The 14,533-nt window shown below is 38.3% G+C and overlaps 2 protein-coding genes across 5 annotated transcripts in view; one reads left to right on the top strand and one right to left on the bottom strand.

Moving 5' to 3' along the window:
• Positions 1–112: 112 nt before the first annotated feature.
• On the bottom strand, positions 113–5,228 carry LOC113138916 (uncharacterized protein At2g34460, chloroplastic-like). 2 transcript variants are annotated; one of them, XM_026321776.1, is made up of 6 exons: positions 5,185–5,219; positions 4,155–4,183; positions 3,335–3,563; positions 2,301–2,502; positions 1,870–2,034; positions 113–1,519 (listed from the first exon to the last, which is right to left on the bottom strand). In XM_026321776.1, the coding sequence occupies exons 3-6, from the start codon at positions 3,467–3,469 to the stop codon at positions 1,362–1,364; spliced, it is 660 nt and encodes a 219-aa protein (XP_026177561.1). In that variant the 5' UTR covers positions 3,470–3,563; positions 4,155–4,183; positions 5,185–5,219; the 3' UTR covers positions 113–1,361. The 2 variants fall into 2 exon arrangements, with proteins under 2 accessions (XP_026177561.1, XP_026177560.1); XM_026321775.1 differs by lacking the exon at positions 4,155–4,183 and having other exon boundaries at positions 5,185–5,228.
• A 934-nt stretch (positions 5,229–6,162) lies between these two features.
• ppef2a (protein phosphatase with EF-hand domain 2a) overlaps positions 6,163–14,533 on the top strand; it is a 12,525-nt gene continuing 4,154 nt past the window's right edge. The window contains exons 1-15 of one of the 3 annotated variants that reach the window (XM_026322512.1): positions 6,163–6,444; positions 7,407–7,466; positions 7,590–7,598; positions 7,928–8,055; positions 8,154–8,208; positions 8,312–8,487; positions 9,092–9,206; positions 9,803–9,849; positions 10,301–10,467; positions 10,591–10,627; positions 10,975–11,124; positions 11,231–11,572; positions 12,827–13,012; positions 13,165–13,307; positions 13,997–14,103. In XM_026322512.1, coding sequence (XP_026178297.1) covers positions 7,415–7,466; positions 7,590–7,598; positions 7,928–8,055; positions 8,154–8,208; positions 8,312–8,487; positions 9,092–9,206; positions 9,803–9,849; positions 10,301–10,467; positions 10,591–10,627; positions 10,975–11,124; positions 11,231–11,572; positions 12,827–13,012; positions 13,165–13,307; positions 13,997–14,103 — 1,714 coding nt within the window. In that variant the 5' untranslated portion in view covers positions 6,163–6,444; positions 7,407–7,414. Of the gene's footprint in view, positions 6,457–7,406; positions 7,467–7,589; positions 7,599–7,927; positions 8,056–8,153; positions 8,209–8,311; positions 8,488–9,091; positions 9,207–9,802; positions 9,850–10,300; positions 10,468–10,590; positions 10,628–10,974; positions 11,125–11,230; positions 11,573–12,826; positions 13,013–13,164; positions 13,308–13,996; positions 14,104–14,533 lie in introns of all 3 variants that reach the window. The other 2 variants (XM_026322511.1, XM_026322513.1) reach the window with 2 other exon arrangements.

The following is a 14,533-nucleotide window of genomic DNA, read 5'->3' as shown; positions in this document are numbered from 1 at the left end:
AATTAAAATCTGAATCAAATGGGTTATTGAACACCAGGATTTTCAAAACCTCCAAAGTCCCAAACTATCTCCAATGTTCTGTTTCCTGCACTTCAGCACAAACGATTCTGCGTCAGTTTCATTAATCTTTATTTTATACAAAGTATTCCAGTGAATACATAGTGCAACATTATGATTTGCATTCTTTCTGACATATCATCAAGCAGGTATAAGTAAAAATTCTTGCACCTCTCACTTCCTAAAACTAGATATGGCAGAACACTGCAAACATATAAACACAAGCATATAAAAAAAATAGACATTCATCAGACTAATTAAGGCAGTACACAGAATCCTATTCAATCCAAATACAACATCTCTCCTTAATTTTAGTAATAACTAACCATGAAGATAGTTTTGTTTTACCTTTATTAATGCAGTGTAGATATGCCCACTAATTTTGTCCAAGAGAAAGCAGTTTATACGTGCTGTACACCCAAATCAATTCAATTTAATAACCAAAGGGACAGACTGTGTTTCACTCTGATCTCACAATTAGCATCAGCTTCCATATGGGCCTATTATTATTTTTAAACTTCAGGTGCGTTTCCTATTGATCTGAAGGGGCTCTACTTTTGAAAGGAAATTAATACTAGTTTCTTTTAACTTCAGCTTTAATAGGGAAAAACACAGTGGTCCATATTCTCCTGTTCATTGTGAAGGGAAAGTGAATATCTGTGGGTTCTGGCTTCAGGCTTGGATCCCTTGACTCTAGGTAATATAATGACAAAATGACTAGAAAACAATGGAATAGCAGAAAATAATGAAAAAATTGTTTTAGCTGCACAGAGCAACATTATCACTCATCTTTATGGTAAAATCCTGATTGTGGGGAAAATATTAAATCTCCTTTAAGCTTTGCTATGGATCTGTTAAGTGAAATATCTAGCTTTGTGACAGCTAAGTGTTTACCTGCTATGTTCACCAGTTACTAATTTTGTCAGTATGCTTTTTGATGTGGAACAGGCAGCGTACAATGGATTTATTGCACTTGAAAAGGGCAAATTTTTTGGACCATAAATCCAAAATACTAATGTGCTAAAAAGCTCTGTGGAGCAAAAAGGAACTGCAGAAGGTGATAATTCTAAGTTGCTTGTCACATTACACACATTACATGCAGCTACAATTTTTTGGCAGTATAACCAGCAAAAATTTGCATTTATGTTTATGTTTAATCAGTAGTGAAGGCAAAAATCTCAAAATGGCAATGTCCCAAAACAGATAATCTGAGAAAAACATAGCTAGATATCTGTTTAGATTTGTGAGTTACATATAGTTTAGCACTTTGAGGGAACTAACCCCTTATTAAGGTTAACCCTTTCTCATTTGGTAATGATGGCAACTCCTTTCTTGACCCATGCGTTGCTGTTGAGCAGTGAGAGCATAAAGCGAGCCACATCTCCTCTTCCCACTGTGCTGCCTACAGGGTGACCATTACTGTCAGGTACAAAATACCCCTCATGGGTGAGAAACTCTTGAGCTGTAAAGGACACAGAGGTGATAAACTGGGTGTCAGTGGTATTACAGCTACAGCATTTTCCTCACTTGTCCAATATAGATGTGGAAATTTTAGGTAAATGGCATTTACAAAAAGAAGGCCTTTTATTCTCATAAACATTGCATGACATAATGAGAGCATGTGCTAATAAGCCTGAACTATGATAAAATGGAGCCTAAGGCAGAAGGACTTAAACACATCTCTGAATGAAGCCCTGCTGTTCTTGTTGGCATCGCCCTGGCTCCAAACTGACTGCCTGCTGTGCATATTAAACAAATGTACATTTCCAGAGTCTACAGGTTGATTTGTCCATGATGTCTGAGTGATTTTACCTGAGGCTGGCAGGTTCTTGAGCCCAGGGGGTCGAACCACAGTCCAGTTGATGTCCTCAGTCTCTTGCAGAAACTGCTCCATTTCATACATGTTGGTGAGGACACTTCGGATTATTGGCAGCAGGATGAACCGAATGAGATACGGTGACTGAGTTCCAGAGTTAGCTAACAAAAAAAGAAGAAAAAAAAAAACCTTATGAAACTCAATGCATCTTTAAATCTCTCAAATTAAATGTACAAGGAAAAAACACTGTATTCTCATTCTTTAATTATCAAATTCAACAACTAAAGCTAGAATAGACCAAAACACAATGCAGCTGCAAGCCAGTGTTCACACACATGCAGTGGAGACTTTGGAAAGTAATTGAGACAGTTTTAAAAGAAAAAAAAAAAGGAGCATTAAAGGATCTGAGCATGTGTACTGGACTTACACTCGGTGTACCAGGACGTCATTGTGATGAGCCTGTTGACCTGAGTCTCTCGCATGGCGCTGATCATGGCAGACATGGACAGGGTGTAGCCCGTCACCGCAGAAAAGAGGGATTTTGGGAAACCGAGGCAGGACATGATCACATCCTGCCCTTTGAAATGAGTCTTCAGACTGTCTGCTGAGAAAATATCAGCTTCCACCACCTGACAGCAGTGAGACACAAATAATACAGAGGTGAATTTTATTAGTTTGACTCTTTTAACACAGATGGGATGCTACATCATAAAAAATTAAATGTTAAGTTTACTGACCTGCATTTTCTTTAGAGATCAAATATGTGATGTTTAATATTTTTATTTCAATACCTGATGCATTTGAAATGAAATATTATAAATGACACACTTGCACTTGTATTATTCCATTTTATTCTACTAGGTAATATAGTTTTTATTTTCCATTTAAATCTTAAATGTTAAAGTAACTACAGATTTGTAATAATAACAGAAACAGGAGGTTCATTCACATTTTATCATTAGTCACAAATGATGGATTTACTTGCTGCTCTGTTTTAATGTGTAGATGTTTGTATCATCCTTTTTCCCTCGGTTTTTTCAGTTCTGCTTCTTGAATTCGCAAGATATCTGTGGGGTTTTCCCATTACAGTTTCTTCAACAATATCAAGCCACTGCTTTTGTGCTCTTTATGTATTTCACTAGTTTATGGGCAACAGTTGAGCTCTGTGGCCCAGAGGAGTATGACATATTGGGTGGGATTTGTTAACAGAAAATGATTAAGAACACCTGGCTTATCTTTGCTTTATTGCACTTAAGTCCACTGTGTTATCGACACTTTTGTGTGCCCCAAAACACACCCAGATATCAAGCCTAAAAGCAAAAAGTCTTCTTTTTTTCTCCTGTAACACTAATTTGGATATAATAAAACATTTGATCATGTGGCTTTACACAGACTGAACTTTGGACCCAACATGCAGAAAGCAGCAGCACTACACAACAAAAACAAACTGCATTTTATTACCTTGAGATTGTCATGATGTATGGTGAGTTTCCCTGGGTTTCTGACAACAGCAGTGACTGTGTGTCCCTGCTGCAGCGCCTGGTTGACCACATACAGTCCAGTCTGCCCAGTAGCTCCCAGCACGGTGATCTTCATCGTCAGACTCAGACACACAGCTCAGTCAGGGTTGAAACTGATCAGCAGATGACGTGTTCTGACCTCTCAAACTGACTGCACTAAAGTTCCCTCCCTGTTTCACAAGTTAAAAAAAAAAAAAAAAAGATTATTACAGTGCAATAACGACACATTGTCTATGCAGTTTAGGCTTCTCATCTGACACATTTCATGTTAAAACTTGTTTAAACACTGAATCTTTCTTTAGTCACTAATCACTGATGTAACAAATAATTATATAAAACAGGTTAAATCTTTCACAATAAAGACAATCAGTGGGAGCTGATTGATTGAAGATTGTCCCAACTCAGAGATCAACTTCATTAAACCAGATGTGCACAATGAACAGCTAACGACAGAGGCTGGTAAGATAGATGAGGACGACTAGGGTCCCTTAATTTTCTTTACAAACCTGTTTGTAGGTAAATGCCATGAACAAAACTTTAAGCACCATATCAAAGTAATGCCTTTCCAGTATTAGAGTAATTCATGACAACCCCATTTACAAATGGATCCCCTTTTTAAAGACCTGTATGAAGACAGGAAACAGTTGGCAACAAGAAACATCTAACACATCTAATGTACTGTCCCACTTTAAAAACTATAAACATAAAGCCAGTGAACAGCAAAATGAATCCATAAAAACACTGATTTATAAACACAAGACCTGCACCTGAAGACTGTCCAGTGTTTCCTCTGTGGGGCAAAGAAGAGAGGGGAGTACAGTAAATCTACTGCTGCCTCATCCTGGAGTTTACATCACTTACATGAACAATAAAACATCCAACAGGCCCATTTTACCAGCCTCCGCCTATAGAATAATAACACAGGTCAGTAACACAGGTCAGGGCTAAAACTGTTCTATATATATATATCTATATAGAAAATCTATATAACTAATTTTTTATGTTAGAAAAAATACACATTAACTAAAGTATGAGATGTATCAGTGTAGTGTTAATTCCTGCTCCTACTGCACCAGACTGTGTTTTACGTTTCTTATATTCTACAAATGAATAAATTAGACCTGTAAATATCTGATATTGATATTTCCAACATATAGAGCCCTTTGTTCAGACATGATGTCAAACCTTTTTTATGTTTGTCAGATCATACCATGCCACTGGCATCAACAATGATCGGAGGAAGAAGGCACTGTTAAATTACAATTACACAATTATAACTTTGCTTAGTTATTGCAAAGAATATACATGGAAAACTCAATAAAATTTCAATAAAAATGCTGTGTAGAAATCTGTCATTAAACGCAACTTTATGGTTTTAATCTTGACTTAAATCAGACGTGCAGCAGGTTTAGTCTCAAACAGCGTTATAGTGGCCTCTAAAGGCGAATTATATATAAAACGGTAACCGGGTTCATCCTGGAACTACAGTCGTATTTTAATCCACTGTTTGAGGACATGACCGTGGACTTTCAAAGTTTAGCACGGGTCTAGATTTAAACCTGTGCTAAACTTTAAACTGCAGCTAAACTAACGCCGGTGACATAAAACCAGCTGCTGAATCTGTGTTTTCGAGCGATACGCCCTTTGTTTAAAGGTACAACTTCAGCAACATCTGACCACATTTTTCCTAAACCCATTTCCAAGTTAGGTCTGACCCAGATGAAATAGAGGCCAACTCTCTGTAGCTGCTTAAAGTCGCTGCTGTAACTACACAAACATTAAGTAACTCACCTCTGAAACACACACTCACAGCCAGTGAGTCAGCTTCAATCAGAAACTGGAAGATACCAATTCCACTCCACCCTCACCTGAGATGGTATCTTCCAGCACTGATACACTGAAAACACCTGATCCAGGTAATCCGCAGAGGGTAGGAAAACAAGCAGGGCAGTGGACCGCGAGGACCGGAATTTCCCAGCCCTCCATTATACTGATAACTAATCATCAATCACTTAAAGACACTTTAAGATTATCTGGCGTTTTTTTAACAATAATATTAAAGGACAATTATTTGGTACCTTGTGATATGTATTTATCATAATCGTTGATATTTTATGGACTAACTTTTAATAGATGGCTCTGATAAGGTGTCATACTTCAATTGATGGATTTATTAATGCTTTACCATAAAGTAATACTGTTAGACTGTTAATGGATAATGACAATAAAGGGCTAATTCATAATTTCTGGTCATATACAGAATAACTGTGCTAGGGCATTGGAATTCCAGGTGAATAGGCACAATTAACAAGAAAAAAGGAAAAGAATTAAAAGAAATTATAAAAACATAACTTTTTTTCTTTATACTCTTCTTCTTATCATGTTAAATACCAATCAGATTTCTCTTGTGTGTTTGTAAGGGTCCCACCTCCCAGGTCACACTAGAAAAAAAACAATTTGACAAGTCAAAAAGAGATTTAAAATAACTGGATTACTAAAAATAGTCAAGTCAAATATATAGTCAGGGCAGTGCTTTTCTTTCAGCTTGACCTCAACACAGCTCTAGCTGACCTCTAACAGTGCCCCGGTGATTTCTTCACTCATTGCTGCAATGAAACATGAAGGTGCCCTCACTTGTCTCAACATAAGAAACAAGTCACAAATTCCTGTTGGAAGATGTGTTTGGATTTTGCCCCTGAGCTAAAAAGTACCTCGGCACTTTGCCATCTTCCTATATAAAGACCAGTCTAGTCGCATCAAATCATTAGCTCAAGTAATCCACTTGTGGCTTGATGCCACGGTCATGCAATCACACAGTGGGGACTAAACCAGCTCCAGTGAGGATAGCTTCATACACAAGGCCTGTGTGCTGAGTTTCAGTGTGCTGCTGTCATTCATCCTAATGCAATGACCAGACTGGTTGACGTCCGGCAGTTTTTGAGCTGATCCTGGTGGATTGGTGGAGGATGCAGCAGAGCAAGTGGCTGTTTAAATACTCACTGACACACAGCACCAACAGCCAAACAACTTGGAAACCAGTGACTGGATAGAGTAAGCGACCGTGTGAGTAAACTGCTGATTTACAGGTTTCCTACTAGCATTACACTTTCACAGTTTCTTCAGCAGGTAATCTAATCCTGTAAAATCCAAAACAACAGATATGGACAGAAATTAACTCTCAATTTATAGTTCCTTTCTGATCTTGATTAGGGCAGAAGAAAGTCTGAAAAACCTTAAAAGGTTTCAGAGCTGGTACAATTAATTGTGTGAAACACATCTTGCTTATTGTAGTCAAAACATATGTGGGTAAGGTTTGCTTTTGTTTTTTAAGGTAATAAAGTTATAGAAGTAGATTTTAAGCAGCACCCCTTCTCTGATTGACTTTGCTGTGTTGCTAAATATATTTGCATGTGACGACAACCACCCATCTGTTCTTTTAAGCAGGCCAAAACCAGAACTGCAATAACAAATATTTATCTGAACACACATTTTCATGAAATCTGCCATTCTTACATTTAAACATTGAGTCTTTTACAGGGTTTTGTACATTGTGAACAGTAATTTGGGCATCATTTAATCTCCTAAAACAACAGCAGGATGTTTATAAATGCACTATTTAAACTGTTTAAAATTTCCTGTTTCATCAGAATAACTTAAGGCCTGAGGATAATTTCTGTTTATTCTGTTTCATAGCTTGTATTATCTAAGTCTTCATAGAATACAGAGAAAAACAGTCCTCTGGTGTAGGATTGAGGCTAATCACAGAGGTTAGGAGTGAACCAGCAGATAACAAGATTAAAGGGCACAAAGCTTCATGTCATCTGCTCCTGCCAAGCCACACTAAACTTTCCAATCTGTGAATGGAAGAGTTTCCAAGAGGCCAACAGACATTAGCTTCAAAATCATGTTGGACATATTAAATCTCCTAAAATGTTAATTCTCATAGAATAAGAGCCACATGGTGGCCTCAGTTTTCCTCTAGTGATTTGGTCTGATTTCTGTTTTTTTAACAGGAACAGTCATGGGATGTGGCGTCACAAAGTCTGACCAGTTTCACAAACACTCTAGAAAAGGTAACTATCATATTTAATAATTGACTGAGTTGCATCATCATTCACATTAAAGAAATAAGCCTTCAGGTTTGTCTTGTATTAATGCAAGTGTCTGTTTATTTTGTCTTTTTCTTCTGCACACAGCTGTCACAAGTAAGCCACATCTGTCTTACCATGTTTTTTTATGTTGTTGCTTGACAGATGTTGATTGTTCACTCCAGCCAAACAAATGTGGGTCAGGAAAAACTGAATAGTGGAACTTAAAGTGTTACTAAAATCAATTCTAATTACAAAGCAAAAACTTCAACAAATGATTTAGCTGTTTTTAGTCACAATTTTCATCCAAAAGACAACAGCATTTCATCATTGTGCCGTCTCAATATAATTCTGCTAAGGAAATTCATGCACATCTGGAGTGAAAATGTGAAGAATCCACCTACACCTCTGCTGTGTGAAATACTTTCTGATCTTTTGTTGTTCAGCCATAAAAGCTGCTGTTCTGATTCAGCGATGGTACCGGCAATATGTAGCCCGCGCAGAAATGAGGCGGAGATACACCTGGAATATCTTCCAGTCCATCGAGTACTCTGGAGAACAGGCTCAGATAAAGGTGAGAACCTACCACAGCTGATTCAGTATAATTCTGTCTTAGCTGTATAGTAATTTTTTAAAATGCAAGCTCAACTTTCATCTCTTTCCCATGTGCAGCTTTATAATTTCCTCGGCTACCTCATGGACAACTTCACACCATCAAGCAATGAACGTAAGATTTCCTTCTAGATCAGTTCAGAGTTTGGATTCACCTGATCAGATGTTTTTTCCTTATTCCAAAACTGAATCACTGCGTTTGAAATGTCGCCCTCCAGGAAACTTGATTTCACACATCTTCAGAGAGAATGAGGTTTGTCGGGATGCAGAGTGGGAGAGGTACTTCTGCTACAAAAACATCGAGGTGCCAGAGATTTACTCAGGTCCTCATCTCACCTTCCCTCTGACAGTGGAACAGGCACTTGGGCTGGTGGAGGCCTTCAGAAACAAGAAAGTAGGTTAATGTCGGTTTGGTTAATATTAGCTATGTTTACTCTGTGAAACGTCCAATTTTACCGCATTGTCTAGATGACTCCTGTGCTAAATAATCTGTTAAAAAACCTCTCAGATCCTAAAAGCCTAAGAAGGTACAGTCCTCTCTGAATAACACACAGGAGCAAACGCCTGCAAAAGTATTTGTCAAACAGCCAATCAAGTTGCAGTAGAGCAGCAGTCCGTCAGCCCCACATGGCACCAGATTTGTTCCATCTGCTTTTATTGCCAAGCTTTGGACATGTGTGTTGCTTTTTCACTCTGGACACTCTAGTGTCAGGCTATCTACACATAGCAGCCCCTTGAGCCAAGCAAAATATAAAAAAAATAAATCAAAAATTTAAACTAAAAACTTTTATTCCAACAACTAACATAATTTTCTCTATTACATCCAAATTATCCTTGATTATACTGAAAAGCAAACTTTAAATAAAATACATGTAATTTCTTTCAAATTTTACACATGAATGCATAAATGAAAAAAATCACAGCAGCTATCAAACACAGCAGTATGATTACCTGTCCATGTCGTAAGCCTTTTTGCTAACAAGTCTCTCTCCCAGCAGCAGCTGCACTCGCGTTATGTCCTCAAGCTCCTTCTAGAGACATGGAAACTGCTCCGGATGTTACCAAACATCAACCGCATCTCCACCTGCCACAGCAAAGAAATCACTATTTGTGGTGAGCTGAAAGAAATTGGCGAATGTCTAATTATTGAGCTATAAAGCGATCAGGGATGATAGATTTTTTAAACGGGAATGCTGTGATTACATAGCCAGCAACTTTTAAGGTTGGCATGTGGAGCACAGACAAATGCAGATTAACAGGCAGTTGCAGTGAAGAGGTTTTAATCAAACAATAAACTGTCTGGTCAGACAGCAACAAAAACACTCTACAGGTAAGAAATAAGGTGAAAGGAGACTACAAACTACATGAACTACAAACTGTGAACACATGTACACACATCTGGAAAGGAGATGATGACACAGACATGCTTCGATACTGACTGGATAATGGGGAAACTGGGAACAGGCATGGGAGTGGTTGGGAAAGGTCAGGGGAATGGAAGAGGAGGGTCTAATGCCATCTGGTGGACAGCAGAGGAATGACAAGAAAAATTTCAAATGACAGGGGCCTGAGGTTGACTGGAAAAACAAAGTGACAATGAACAACTGAACTAATTGATCATTTTCAACTTTTTGTTAAAATGCTGTTTCAGGTTGTATGTGTTCATTAAATTTTGTGTTTATTATACATTTACATTCTCTTCATTTCAGGTGATTTGCATGGGCAACTGGAAGACCTGCTGCTGATTTTCTACAAGGTCAGGACTTCATTTTCTAAAATGCAGTTTGTGAGCTCAGGTTATTAATTTGCTTGTGGGTTGTATATAAGCATTTTTACTGACTTTAATTTTATAGTGTCATCTAGTACTTCAGTAGTACCCAGTATTAATGTAACTAATAGCTACTCATTTCCCTCGTTAAATAATGTGGTGAGTAGTTTTTCATTTCATTAATTAATTAATAATGAAATAATTAAATGTCAACACTCCTATCACTATTATTGAAAACCCAAGCTGGTGTGTTCAAAGACCTTGTTTGAGAAACTAAAATCAGGGAATGTTCAGTTGCATTATGCAGCATGTGTAGTTGTCTGGGCTCTAGAAATTAATTTACGATGTGTTTTCACTCTGTGTTTTATGTCATTAGGTTACACTTAGATTAGAGAATGGCCTTTAACGGTGTTTAAGTTTGCGTTTCTTTACATTACAGAATGGCATGCCATCCTTGGAGAAGCCCTATGTGTTTAACGGAGACTTTGTAGACCGAGGCAAAGACTCCATTGAGATCCTCCTCATCCTGTTTTCATTCCTGCTTGTTTATCCAAGTGACGTCTACCTTAACAGAGGAAACCATGAAGACCATATAGTCAATCTGAGGTAAAACAAACTGAACTGAAGAGCAAAATCACTTGTTCCAACAAGCCTGTAGTCCAAATTTATCCGATGTAATAGAAAGCCTAAGAGTTTCTAAGACTTTTCTTGTGTTTCTGATTGATGTAGGTATGGCTTCACGAAGGAGGTGCTGACTAAATACAAGGTAGGTTTATATGATGTAACCCTGAAACCCCACAAACAGTGCTTTTCAAGGATTTGAGGTCATTAAACCAAACGATTCCTGGCTTCTGGTAAGTCGGGGAGGTCTAGTTGGTCCAAAGACTCAAAGGAAATCTTAGATATCCCCAGTGGTTTATATTTTTTTTTCTTTGTATTAGATTTTGTTTTATATAAAATGAAGTTTAATTGTGCACACTTTGAGCACTAATTTGAATAAAAAGTAGCTTTATAGATATTTGTTAAGCAGAAAACTCTGCTGCTATAATCTGGACCAACATTTTCATACTGGAGTCAAACTTCCAGTTGATTCCTGTTTGTATTCTTCCTCAGATGCACGGGAAACGGATACTGAAGCTGCTGCAGAAAATTTTCAGCTGGTTGCCATTAGTGACGGTGATTGATCAGAAGGTGCTGGTCCTCCATGGAGGGATCTCAGATACCACAGACCTAAACGTACTCACCAGACTGGACAGACACAATGTGAGGAAACCAAATCTGTCACTGTTACAAATGTTTTCATTTTATTTGTTTTTATCAATTACTTTTAAAGTTACCTGAAATCTGTCCTCTCCTGCGTTTTTCCCAGTATGTTTCAGCGCTGAGGCCTCCGAAGAAGCGACACCAGAGTTCATCGGAAATATCCATTGATTCTGACAAAGACGAAGATGCCTGGTCCTGCAACAAGTTCCTCCAGCGTCGAGCCTCCTTCACATATCCCAAACCTCTAGGAGCCCGCAACAGCTTCCAGAATCGCTCACTGCAGGACTTTTCACAGCGCATCAAAGTGAACATGGAGGATGAACTGGAGATGTGCAGGAGGAGACAGTCCGTTTTTAACTCAACATTCAACAAATCAGACAAAGAGACAACTTCATCTGTGTCCTCTGACTCTGTCAACAGTGACAACGCCAAGGAGGATTGGAAACAGGTGATGAATGAATATGAACCGAGTTAGGTCAGATACAAATGGATTTCTATCCCATTTAATGCATCTGCTGAAAAACCAACTGATCCCACATTGTCTGCTTTGAGTTCTGCTTTTCCCAGCTCCATAAAGTATTATACTGATCTTGTTCTTTTCAAATCTTTCACTGCCATTCCATCCATTTTCTACTGGAGTCAATTCACAGACCAGATTACACAGTACAGTTACTGGCGATTTCCTTTTTAACCTCCAGATTGTTCTGATATATACAACAACAGCATCTACACATATTCAAGTACAGCACAATTGTAGAGCTGCAACATAATCAGTAATCAACATTCACCTCACAGGAGGTGCTGTGAATTTCTCCTTACAAAAGCCTTAACATGCTGTAATCCACTACATCATTAATCCATCTGCAACAAGTAATGTTGCACTAGCTCAGTGTATGGCAGTCCTCTTGAAACATTTACGTCAGAATCACAAATGACAGCACTAGAGGAAAAGTCAGAGAATCACCATAGTCAGTATGGATCCATTGCCTAGAATCTATCGCCTGGAAATCCACAACACGGTAACATTCCAGCGATATACCACCCCCTATTAGCATGCCTAACAACTTATCTTTGAAATAGGGGATGACCAAAATCTGTCTTCCATCCATCCATCATATATACCTGCTTATTCCTATTTAAAGTCACAGGGGCTCCCTGCTGGAGCCTATCCCAGCTCTCTTTGGGTGAAAGACAGGGGTACACCATGGACAGGTCACCAGTCCATCACAGGGCCACAATAAATGAACAATCAATCTGAATCAACCTGATGTACATGTTTTTGGACTGTGGGAGGAAACTGGAGTACCCAGACAAAACTCACACAAGCACAGGAGAACATGCAAAGGCCCTTGTTGGGTTTTGAACCAGACACCTTCTTGCTGTGAGGCAACAGTGCTAACCACCAAACCACTGTGCTACCCTAAAGTTTATCTTATCTTAAACATATCAATGTATTGCAGAAAACACAGTAAACTCAGACATTTATTAAATAACAAAAAGTGAAATGACATTGTAAAAAAAAAAAAAACCCTGCTATAGGGTTCATTAGCAGCTGTTCTAGAGCTTTGAATCAGACGAATTGCAGATGCTTTAATTTCCATTGTGGAAATTAGTGACGAGAAATAATAAAGAATAATAATTTACTCATCAAAGTCAGAAGTTTTAATTTAAATGTCCTTCATGTCATTCCTGTGTCCCCCAGATACTAGACCTGCTGTGGAGCGACCCGATGATTCAGGACGGCTGCATACCCAATGAGGTAAGAGGCGGAGGCTGCTACTGGGGTCCCGATGTCACTGAGGACTTCCTGAACAGACACAACCTGCAGCTCATCATCCGCTCCCATGAGTGTAAACAGGATGGTTATGAGTTCTGCCACAACCGAAAGGTGAGTTCTGACTTTTGGCCCAACAAAACTCTAATAACATCAACATCCACTAATCCTAAAGCCAAATACATGAGTGTGATATGAGTTATATTTCCTGCTAAAATCACCAAAATGGTTGCTAAACTATGACACTTATTTTTCATTTGACTTAGGTCCTCACTTTGTTCTCTGCCTCCAATTACTACGACATGGGAAGCAACAGAGGGGCCTACGTGAAGCTGGGACCAGATCTTGTGCCTTATGTGATTCAGTACCAGGCCAGCAGCATGACCAGGGAGCTCACCGTGAGACAAAGGCACATAAAACTACCATAAAATAATAATTTAGTTTGTTAACTTGTTACCATAGCATTCCTGGGCTGCTCCTGATCAGAATAGCAAAAAAGGATTCTTGGGCTGGCAAATTTGTAATACACAGATAAAATATCAACTACACTGAAATATATCTCCTCTTTGAATTCTAAAGACGATTCTCACATGATCTGGTAAGCTTCGATAAATTTTACTTGAACATGGCAAATACATTTTCATATCTGTTTAAGCATAACACTACAACTAGCAGCACTTAGCTTAGCATAAAGACTGGAAACATGGAAACAGGGGTAAACAGTTAGCGTGGCCTCAATCCAAGGTTAACAGTTCTACCTCCTGGCACCTTTAAATCTCATTAACACCTTCGATCTTCTTTAAAAGTTTTGTTTACCTTTGGACAGAGTAAATCTTTGTGGCCAGGCTATATAAAATGGAGATATATATAAATGTTTAATTGCTGTAGCACCATGCTCCCGAAATATTAAACTGTGTAAATACAAATTTGTGTACAAAGCATTATTGTACATAAATATTTCAAGAATACTTTAATTTTCAAGTTTAAGTAGTGATGCATTTATTCACCTTATGTATGACTTAATACGTATAAACCTACTTTGTCTACATGCTGTATATTATTTATTATTACATCTGTTATTTGTCGTTTTGTTGGCAGTGCCGGGCGAACTGAGCGCTCAGCCCTCAAAGTCCTGCGGGAGCAGCTCTTTTCGCACAAGTCTGACTTAATCTGTGCCTTCAAAGAGTATGACAGTGAGAACACAGGTGCGTATAAGTTTCAAGCACCAATTTATCCTCAGTGGATCAGGTGTTACTTAATTTTATTATAGACCTCATGTAACACTGCCTTTTTTAGTAGTTTTCAAAGCACAATGCGTGGCATGGGAGAAATGTGAGCCCACACCTTTGTATTTTGAGTATCACAATCCCTATTCAGGAAAAAGCAGCAGGGCTGAACTAAAGTTCTCTGAAGGCTGGAACATTCCACAGCTTCACAGAAACTTCATCTGAAACCAGTGAACTGGTACAGTGGTTCACTTTTATTCAGCTAAGAGTCTTTTTTACAGGTAGCCTACATAATAAGAAAATAAAGATATATTGAATTTTCTGTAGACTGTAGAAATCAGATACAAACACGTGTTTAAGAAATGTGCTTGAAAGTTCATACTTAACATAAGAAGCAGTAACCTTAGCA

The sequence above is a fragment of the Mastacembelus armatus genome, chromosome 9, assembly GCF_900324485.2.
Source record: "Mastacembelus armatus chromosome 9, fMasArm1.2, whole genome shotgun sequence".
NCBI classification, from domain to species: domain Eukaryota; kingdom Metazoa; phylum Chordata; class Actinopteri; order Synbranchiformes; family Mastacembelidae; genus Mastacembelus; species Mastacembelus armatus.
This window is presented reverse-complemented; position numbering and strand designations above follow the sequence as displayed.

Coding starts and splice junctions, on each gene's coding strand:
- LOC113138916 (XM_026321775.1), bottom strand. CDS start 3,469: ATGAAGATCACCGTGCTGGGAGCTACTGGGCAGACTGGACTGTATGTG. Junction 2,503..3,334: donor TACATCATGACAATCTCAAG/GTAATAAAATGC, acceptor CACTGCTGTCAG/GTGGTGGAAGCTGATATTTT. Junction 1,520..1,869: donor CAAGAACCTGCCAGCCTCAG/GTAAAATCACTC, acceptor TGTCCTTTACAG/CTCAAGAGTTTCTCACCCAT.